Source organism: Helobdella robusta (assembly GCF_000326865.2).
Source record: "Helobdella robusta unplaced genomic scaffold HELROscaffold_74, whole genome shotgun sequence".
NCBI classification, from domain to species: Eukaryota; Metazoa; Annelida; class Clitellata; order Rhynchobdellida; family Glossiphoniidae; genus Helobdella; species Helobdella robusta.
In genome coordinates, this window is record NW_008705420.1 from 555784 (window position 1) to 565481 (window position 9698).

Below are 9698 nucleotides of genomic sequence, written 5' to 3' on the forward strand. Positions count from 1 at the left end.
AGAGATGGAAGAAAGAAAGAAAGAAAAAGAGAAAGAAAGAAAGAAAGAAAAAGAGAAAGAGAGAAAGAAAGAAAGAAAGAAAGAAAGAAAGAAAGAAAGAGAGAGATAGAAAAAAAGAAAGAGAGAGAGAGAAAGACGCAGTTAAAAAAAAGAGTTTCATATATACTACTAATAAGCTACCATTACAAATATTAAAATTACTGATACTATAACTATTGCTGGCACTACTACTACTACCACTACTACTACTACTACCACTACTACTACTACTACCACTACTACTACTACTAATACTACTACTACAACTAATTAAAATCAAACCCAACTAACAATAACAACAAAAGGATATAAAAAAAATTGATACCAACATAATACAAAATTATTTCATATATACATACATACATACATATATATGTATATATATATATATAATAATAATAATAATAAATATATATATATATATAATATATAAATAATAATATATATATATATATTTGAATATATGTGTGCGTATATATATATATATATATAACATAATAACAATATAAATAGACTATATCAAAGACAGACCAGACAAGATATCATTGTAAATACCTTCACACATACCTACATAGATGTGTGTGTGTGTGTGTGTGCCTGTGCGTGTATACATTTACGTATGTGATGTGTAGATGTGTTTATAAATATATATTATTATATATTATATATATATATATATATATATATATATATATAGCGTTCTATTTTCATTATTAATGTGTTTGGTAATGGATTACAATTAGATCTCACCTGTACAGGTAGAAATGAATGAAGCAGAGAGAGAAAGAGAGAGACAGATGGAGAGAGAGGGAGGGAGAGCAAGAGAAAGAAAAAGAAAAAAATTTGTTACAATAGTCAATGTCAATAGACAAAAAAAAGAGAATGAGAGATAGAAATAGAGGAGAAAAAAAGAGAGAGTGAGAAAGAGAGAGAGAGAGAGAGAGAGAGAGAGAGAGAGAGATAAATATATTTGTTACATTAGTCAAAGTCAACCAAAACAATAATGGCTATGATTGCAGCTGATAATGTTTATAAATGTTTATGATAACTATCTCTCACTGGAAAATACTCTTAAATAAATATTTATTCATTCGTTCTGTCTCTCTTTCATTCATTTATTCATTCTTTTATTTATTCATTCAATTAGTTTGTGCGTTCATTCATTCGTTCATTAACAAATTCATTCATTCGTTCGTTCGTTTATTTGCTCATATCATTGTTTGCCTATTCATTTTTTCGTTCGTCCGTTCTTCATTCATTCATTCGTTCACTCACTCATTCATCCGTTCGTTTGTCCGGTCATTCATTATTTATTCATTCATTTTTCGATTCTTTCAATCCCTTCGTTCATCCAATAATCAATAGTACATGCTTCATATAACAATAAAATAATTATATTAGGGATTATGGACAAAAAAAATTGGATTATTGAAGAAAGGATAGATGAATGAATGAATGAATGAATAAATAAATAAATTGGATGAATGAATGAATGAATGAATGAATGAATGAATGAATGAATGAATGAATGAATAAATAAATGAGTTGGATTAGATTGATTGATCAATCAATCGATAGATAGATTGATTGTTGAAATATCTATTTATTAAATTAAATGAAACACTATCAAATTAGTCTCAACATTATTAACAATAGAACATCTTAATGAAACCATTTAAACTATAATCATCATCATTATTATTACTATTATTTATTATTATTAAAATTACTATTTTAATAATTAATATTTTAATAATTAATATTTTAATAATTAATATTTTAACCTCTGAACTTCTTGGGTGGATTATTGAGGTCCCCAGTCTCAGGTTGCACCACGCATCTGTCGTCCACCAGGCTGTTCATTAACATAATTTATTCATACAAATTAGCATAGTCAATTATCTGCTCTAATTTGCATGATTTAATTACGCTAATTTGCCTAATTTATCCATAATCAGTATGATGAGTTTGGTGACACTCAAACTTGTGTATCTAATTACAAAACAACATACTAATAAATTAATCTATGGGCTAACTTAGAAAACTAACTAACATAATTTATTCCAACATTTAACATGGATGGATAGATGAATGAATGAAGAATGAATGAATGTACGAATGAATGAATGAATGAATGAATGAATGAATGAATGAATAAAAACATATATCCAGGGTAGAAGTTATAAGTGTTCTAGTTAAATCAAAATAAACTAAAAACAGCTCCAAATAAAAATAGAAACAGAGAAATATTAATTCAAATGGAAAAAAATAACAAACTAAAAATGGATTTAAATTAAAAGTTAAGAAATTGTAGCTCACCCCAGAGTTGAGATGAAGCCAGAGACATTCCCTTCAGCATACAGTGAAATAATATCACCCATGTGCAGTATATAAGATGATGATTCTGCCATTTTGATTAGGAGCTAGGAATTATCACAAATTAGGAATTGGAGTTATCTTTGATTAGGAATTAGAGATTATCCTTGATTATGGATTAAGGATTGTTCCTAATTAGAGATTTTGTTTAGGCAATGGTAATAACTGGATGAGGTATTTTAATGTAATACTATACTCTATCAATTTGGATGAATGCGATGTGAATACTTCAATAAAATACTGTTCTAATTCATCGGGTATTTTGATTTAAAAACTCTCCAACCATTAGGACCTGTTATTAAGTTAACAAATTTAGTAAGTAAGTCAGAAGTTAAAAATGTTTGTTAATATGAAAAAAAAACAAACTGTCAATAGTTTAAATTGTAAAAGCAACACAAACTTTTCCATCAAAGATAGAGAATTTGGTGGTTGCTTAATCACATTAGTAGTCATTAACTGATTTGACACATTGGTTAGTTGTTTTAATTTTGCTAGATTGGTTGGTTAATTATAGTAAGTCCAATAAGTTGGTTGATTAGGTACAATGATAAATGTTGAAGTTGATCAAATAAAGGCTAAGCTAAAGAGAAAGGAGTTAGGGATGGGCTGAAGGGATAGGTTAAATAAAATGTCTTTGTGATTTGTAGGATTCTGCCTTCTGTGGTGTAATTGTTATAATTATGAAATATGAAATCTTCTTGTATTTTAGGATTCTGCTTTCTGTGGCATAATTGCTATTATTATTAATTATAAAATCTTCTTGTAACTTCTGTGGTGTAATTATTATTACTATTAATTATTATTTAAATTTTAATAATGAAATTATTAATTTAGTTAATTAGTACATTAAAATTTAAATTTTTAAAAGAATAAATTTTATTCAATCCTGGGTTGAATGAATAAGTAATATTTCTACTGAGTTAGAAGCAATCAATTTTTATCATTCTTTAAATAAATTAAAAAATTAAACATTTTAAATCAACTTTTTGCTGAACCGGAGCACAACCCACTTCCGAAATGTTCCTAATTCCTCCGGGAATCTACGAAGACTTAACTTCGATTTTAGTATATATAAACATTTAAAAAGAGATGGACGATTTATCGTTCGAGTATTTGGCTGATCGGTCAAATATCAATTTATCATATATACATAAATACAGTTGAATAAATAATTTTTTACAATTAAAAAGCACATTTAATGTTTGTTTAATTTAATAATTTCATTTAACAATTAATTTGTTGCTATATTTTTTCGTTATTTATTATTTGGGCTCAATATTAATACTTCTTATTAAACTTAACTTTTAAAACAATATATGACATTCACTTTTAAATTATTTTCAGATGCTCTTTGTTGTGTGCTGTATTCTTCCCTAATTTATTTCAACAAAATATCTCATGAAATATTAAATTAGATATTATTGTTTAGTATTTCGAATTTTAAGTAAAATAATTTCAGTATTTTTACGAAAATTGTTATCTTCAAGATGGCTAACGAAATAGGCAGAACTGTAGTGGGGAAGGTAATCAAGTTGAATTCGTTGTGGAAGGCTGCCAAGGTAAGCGTCCAAAGAATGAAGTTAGATGAAAATACGAACGTGGTTAGTTTATACTTTATTCATTAATGAAATCATTGGTGCTTAGGTTTCTCAATCAATTCAAAGTCAAACTTTTAATATTGAAATTATAAAAGTAAATGTTTTTTTAATATTTTTAGTGAATCTATTTAAAATTTTAAAATTGAAATCACTACTAACTAACGAAATAGGCAATTTGCTTATCTTCCAACTCACAATTTGACAAATTACATTTATTAATCTTTACAGATAACTTATTTACAAAATAATATTTAGATATGCTTTTCTATACTAAATAATATATAAATGTATTAAATTTTTTAATGCTCAAACTCTTTCTTCATTAGATTTTCTTTACAAATTTTCATTTAAACTTAGTGTTTTTTTAATTAATGTTATATGTCATTTCAATATCATTCATTTCATTGCAGTACATAAATTGGGAAAAGCATTGTTGGGCTTCCGATCCGGATTCCAAGGCTAATGTGGGTGACTTTGTTTTAATAAAACCCCTAGAAAAAAAGGAAAGATTACAAATAGCCCACTACTTGAAAGAAATTATTTTCCCAGTTGGAAATATCGTAGAGCCAGTTACTGGGAAAAGATGTAGAGGAACTGAATATATTGATGAAAAAAATCGAAACCTTTCCTAACATGTTCATTATTTTCTGTACTTTTTGTTTGTTTTTTCAATATATTGAATGGTGAAAAAGATTGTTTGACAATTTGTACACAATACACTTGAAAAATTATATCTAGCTAATGCAGTGAAACTAGTTTCATTTTTTCATAGGTTTTAATTCATCATGCTGCTGTCTATCAATCAATCTTCGTTTTGCGTCCAGAGACCCGATTTCCCGAGGTAGGACGTTCATGCTGCTGTCTGAATACGACATAACTTTCAGTTGGCTGTCAAAAGATACAACTTCAAATAGGTGTGAAATAATTTTTCTAACGTGGATTTTATATTGATTGTTGGGTTAAAATAGTGTTCATCTCATGTAATGAATATAAAATCATCGTATAGAAATAAGCGAAATGGTATAAATTGATACATGTGTCAGTTAACATTTAGTTCTTATCTGGATGTCGAAAATATGTACAAAGTATATGAAATGAAGAAAAAAAATATTTATAAAAAATGATTTTATATAAGGTGCGCATGATGAAATGTGTGTTTGTTTATCTGTCTGTCTGTGTGTCTGTCTGTCTGTCTTTGTGTGTATGTGTGTGTGTGTGTGTCTGTCAACTAATGGTCTAATTTGGCGCAAAAAAACTGGGTCTCTGGACGCTAAACGAAGACTGATTGATTGATTGATAAGGTGCGCATACAATAAGAGGTTTGATATTTATGACGTCTCGCAAAAGAGTTACCGTATGGAAATCCAAAAGTAAAGTAAAATTTGGTGCTAGACATATGTAGAATATATTCATATATGGTGCAAAATTTAAATAGCTTTACTTTTAAGCATTTCAGTGGCTCATTAAAAAAAAGTAAACTTAAATTGTGAATGCGATCGAAAAGTTTGTTTTTTCGTTATTTTATATCACTAAATTATTTCTTTTTAGAATTAAAATCGCATTTTTTTAAATTAATTTTTTACTGATTGTTATTAGTTTTTTTTTTAAATGTTCAATTATTTTATTTCCTTTTCAAAGGTAGATTACGAAACGAAACAGTCAGTCCTGTCCATCGATTTTAAGAGGCAGTGATTATTGATCTTGATAATCTTGAACTTGATTCTACTACTAACTAAACGAAACTGACCAAACGAAAACAACAGTATAGTTCTGTTGTCTACTAAAAGATCATTTTATCAGTCTTCTTTCTTAGACGTGTCTCCTCGTTCTCATTTGGTCTGTTCATTTCATCAACTCACGAAATAACTTCAGAATTTATAATTTATTTTTATCCAATCCGGACGAAAAAAAACCCATCTATAAATACACGAAAATATGGTACTCCCACTAATAATGGCAGCGGCCAGAGCTTATGCCCCCTATGTTATTTGGCCCGCAGCTTTTGTGGTTGGGGCCATTGGGTACAAATTGGAATGGTGGGTTCGAAGTGGGGAGGAATCTCCATGGAAAAAAGAAAGTATCAGTGATGAAAGAGTGAAGAGAATTCTAGCAGAGAATGAAAATAAAGATTTAACTGTTGTCGATAAGCTGAAAGATAGGAAGTTTATACCAAAAACTGTTTTTGATCAATGAGTTCATTAATTTTTTATCTTAAATTATGTAAAATTAATTTAATTTGTTCATCGTCTTTTTGTTTTTAATATATTTTTAGAGTCAAACGTGTTTTGTTGCCTACCTTTGATAATGATAATGTTATAATGGCTGGAACTTTCTATTTTAAAACTACTATTTAATCCAAACACGTAAGTATGGCGAGGTTATAGTTGTTGGATTATGAAGTGGTGGTGCTGTGGATTGTTGACCATCGTGCGACATATTTCTTGGATTTAGTGAATAACACATTGGTTTTGTTACTTTTGAAATAAGCGTTTAAACTGTGCTGTGTTTGAAGCAGTTGTGTTTATCTATCAGAAATCTTGAAAGATTGAATAACTCGACGATTGTTCACGTTACAACAATATTTTTGCTGATTATTTCGACAAGAATTTTACGGTTTTAACGAATTTTTTCGAAAAAACATTTACGAATTTTGTCAACTTAAGCGACGGACTCACTGCTATTTCGTTCCATTTAAAAGTTTACCGGTATTTTGGTTGGGATTTAAGCTGATTAAACTAAAATTTAAACGATTTATGAATTTTTTATATGGGTACTATATATAAAAATGTCGCATTTTCCATTACCAGATATACATTTTATGCTCAGGAAATTGAGAACTACATGAATCTAGTATCTATCAGCTTAATTAGCTATATCCACGCCACGTTCAAAAAAGTCAATCTATAGTATTACAGTAGGTGCCAACAATTCGGTCGATTCAAGATACTATGTATTAAAAACGTTTGGAGATAGTATTAGATAAATATTGTAATTTTCTACCAACTGATTTCTCTATATCAGAGCCACATTACAAAAAAATGAACTATAGTGCGAGTTCTGTGATTCATAATGATAACTGTTCGGTGGATTCAACTATCCGGATCAAACGAAATCTGAGTTTTACCGAGTTAACAGCATTGTCCCCCGACCCCCCTTAAATTCGCCACTGCCTTAAATTATATACTTTTTATATTGTTTTGATTGATTGGTACCTACATTTTTAAAAGAATTTAGGGTATATTTTTTAATGTAAAATCTGAAGTTGTATATCATTGCTTAAGTTTAGTACTATCATCTGTTTAATTAAAACAGCGTAGTTCCTTAGTCAGTTTAATTAGAACTAATTTACGTGTTGGAGATTAATTATTTAAATTAACTTTATAAGTTAAATCTCTTGAATATTTGGTTATTTATTTAAAGGCAAATACACGAATAATTTTGTAAACGTTATTTTTTTTATTCAGAAATACCACAGTATGCTGATTAAATAAATTAATAAATTAAAATCAAGGAAAATTAAAAAAAAATCACCGGTAATACATGAGGTAGAAAAGTAGTCAAAAATATCATTTTAATGTTTGTCATGATCGGAGATTATTTCAACTCTGTAAATCAAATCCCCATTTTCGAGTTGTTCAGTTTTATATGAGTAAAAAAATTGCAAGCAGCCAGAAACCTTGTTTCTGCAACAGGGGCAATTATTTTGAACGTTAAACCAATTTCTTATGCAAGGTATATGAAAGGAATGTCGGCAGTTTAGCTCGTAGACAATTGTTTCTTCATCGAATTCACTGATACAAATGACACATCCACCTGGCTCGTACACACCTTTGATGTAAGGTAGAAATCGATTGCACTGTAATTTGTGTAGCGTCGGGAAATTGTCGATGTGGTGAATAATTGCTGTAGCTTTGACTCCATACAGATCGTCGTAATATAGTATCTCGTCGTAAGTTTGTGATGCGTGTTTTGCTAACTTTTGGCGATTATAATCCTGATAGTCAACCAGTAAATGGAATAGTTCTTTATTATGTTCTAGATATTTTGGATAATCTCTCAAAATATCCGGAGATAGTAAAAGTTGGTGGAATATGCCTTTCAGTTTCTTCGTCGGCCGGTATTTCTTGACTCTTTTTTTCATATACTTTTCAAGTAATTTAAAGGCGCGTTTGCATTGAATCTTCATGAACACCTCTTCATAGTCGGAAAGAATTATTTTCATTCGTTTCTTTTCTAATTCCATAATTAAATTTATTAAATTGAAATTTACAACAAATTAAGCCGTAGTCGCGTAAATAAAATTTATAGCTAGATTCAGATTCATTAGCCTAGTCTTCGACGCTTATATCTATAGCTAACTTTTTTACTAAGAACAATGAGCACTGATATTTTATTATAAAGCTATATATATTAAATCACGTGGGACAATGATGTTTTAGTATGGCAAGTCAGGTTAAATTTCACAAAAAAATGATGACAGAACACCAGAATAAAGTTCTGAAGATATGAATGTTACAACAATGCAACGCGAGGTAACGACAATTTGACAATCGGTCCTGGTATCTACATTGGTCAAGGTGACGCAATAATGGCAATGATGATGGTGATGATGATGACGATGATGATGACGACGATGATGATGATGATAGTGTCGTCGGTGTTGATTAACCTATTCTAAAATTCGCTAGCCAAGTTTACAATTTTTTAATTCTATTTAAGGATTTAAAAAGCGCTCATTCTCACATTTTGTTGATACCATATATTTCGTATAATAACTGTTTATAAATTAATTAATGGAGTGATTAATTAATTGATTAATTAATTTATTTATTTATCCATTACAATTCTTTTTCAATATTTTCAACACCAAACAAACTGAACCAGGCACTTTATGGTTAACTGCATTTGTAAATATAAACCATTGAAATTGTAACGAAAATTTATTTGGACTAAAACTAATTTTGAATTAATTTAATAAGGTGGGATGGCCAAATGGTTAAAGTGGCCTGTTACTAACATCTCTTCATTACGCGCCGGGTTCAACTGCGGGTATATTTCAATTCATACCTACTTGCACGTGTGTGTGTGTAATACACGATTTTACGACTCTTCACACGTGTGTCATGTGTTTGTTTGGGTGTCTGTTTGTTTGTGTGTGTCTGTGTGTGTGTTTGCGTGTAACTGTGTGTGTGTTTGTGTGCACGCTCGTATAACTGTTAATTGATTGTTGAATCGATTGTTTTTATATCTAGAATTATTTCTAGTAACTGAATGGCGGAGGGAGATAATTTTTTAAATTGAGATAAATGATTTTGTTTCAATAATATTGATCTATAATAAATCTTTACAGAATAAATCTCATTTGTTGGAATTTTTATAAACCCATCCTTTGTTTCGAAATGAGGTGTGTGTTTGTGGGTGTGTGTGTGTGATTATGTGTTTGTGTGTTTTTATGTGTTTACGTGTGTGTGATTTGAATATTGTTAACAATAAAACTGATTAATTGTATGTGTTTGTGTGTGTTTATGTGTTTGTGTGTATGTGTGTGTATGTTTTTATGTGTTTGTGTGTATGTGTGTGTGTGTTTGTATGTGTTTATGTGTGTGTGATTTGAATATTATTAACAATAAAAGTGACTAATCGTATGTGTGTGTGCTTATGTGTGTGTGTGTGTGTTTATGTGTG

The 9698-nt window shown here is 29.2% G+C and overlaps 5 protein-coding genes across 5 annotated transcripts in view; 3 read left to right on the top strand and 2 right to left on the bottom strand.

Annotated features, from left to right (window-relative positions):
• Nucleotides 1–3437, bottom strand: part of HELRODRAFT_194357 (hypothetical protein) — a gene marked incomplete at its 3' end in the record, with an annotated part of 11775 nt that extends 8338 nt beyond the window's left edge. Inside the window, exons 1-4 of the mRNA XM_009031469.1 lie at nt 3399–3437; nt 2816–3184; nt 2359–2707; nt 1824–1894 (exon numbers count right to left, since the gene is read on the bottom strand). Of these exons, the coding sequence (XP_009029717.1) occupies nt 1824–1894; nt 2359–2450 (163 nt within the window). The 5' untranslated portion in view covers nt 2451–2707; nt 2816–3184; nt 3399–3437. The remainder of the gene's footprint in view (nt 1–1823; nt 1895–2358; nt 2708–2815; nt 3185–3398) is intronic.
• Nucleotides 3438–3902: 465 nt separating this feature from the next.
• On the top strand, nt 3903–4645 carry HELRODRAFT_181687 (hypothetical protein; the record flags this gene model as incomplete). The annotated part of the gene is made up of 2 exons (XM_009031470.1): nt 3903–4016; nt 4424–4645. 2 exons carry the CDS (start codon nt 3903–3905, stop codon nt 4643–4645), a joined length of 336 nt encoding a protein of 111 aa, XP_009029718.1.
• Nucleotides 4646–5661: 1016 nt separating this feature from the next.
• On the top strand, nt 5662–6292 carry HELRODRAFT_103921 (hypothetical protein). Its single transcript, XM_009031471.1, has 2 exons — nt 5662–5799; nt 5828–6292. The coding sequence occupies exon 2, from the start codon at nt 5949–5951 to the stop codon at nt 6204–6206; it is 258 nt and encodes an 85-aa protein (XP_009029719.1). The 5' UTR covers nt 5662–5799; nt 5828–5948; the 3' UTR covers nt 6207–6292.
• Nucleotides 6293–7584: 1292 nt separating this feature from the next.
• On the bottom strand, nt 7585–8154 carry HELRODRAFT_89788 (hypothetical protein; the record flags this gene model as incomplete). The annotated part of the gene is made up of 1 exon (XM_009031424.1): nt 7585–8154. One exon carries the CDS (start codon nt 8152–8154, stop codon nt 7585–7587), a length of 570 nt encoding a protein of 189 aa, XP_009029672.1.
• Nucleotides 8155–8997: 843 nt separating this feature from the next.
• The window catches only part of HELRODRAFT_181690 (hypothetical protein), a gene marked incomplete at both ends in the record, with an annotated part of 12194 nt that continues 11493 nt past the window's right edge, over nt 8998–9698 (top strand). Inside the window, one exon of the mRNA XM_009031472.1 lies at nt 8998–9062. Within this exon, the coding sequence (XP_009029720.1) occupies nt 8998–9062 (65 nt within the window). The remainder of the gene's footprint in view (nt 9063–9698) is intronic.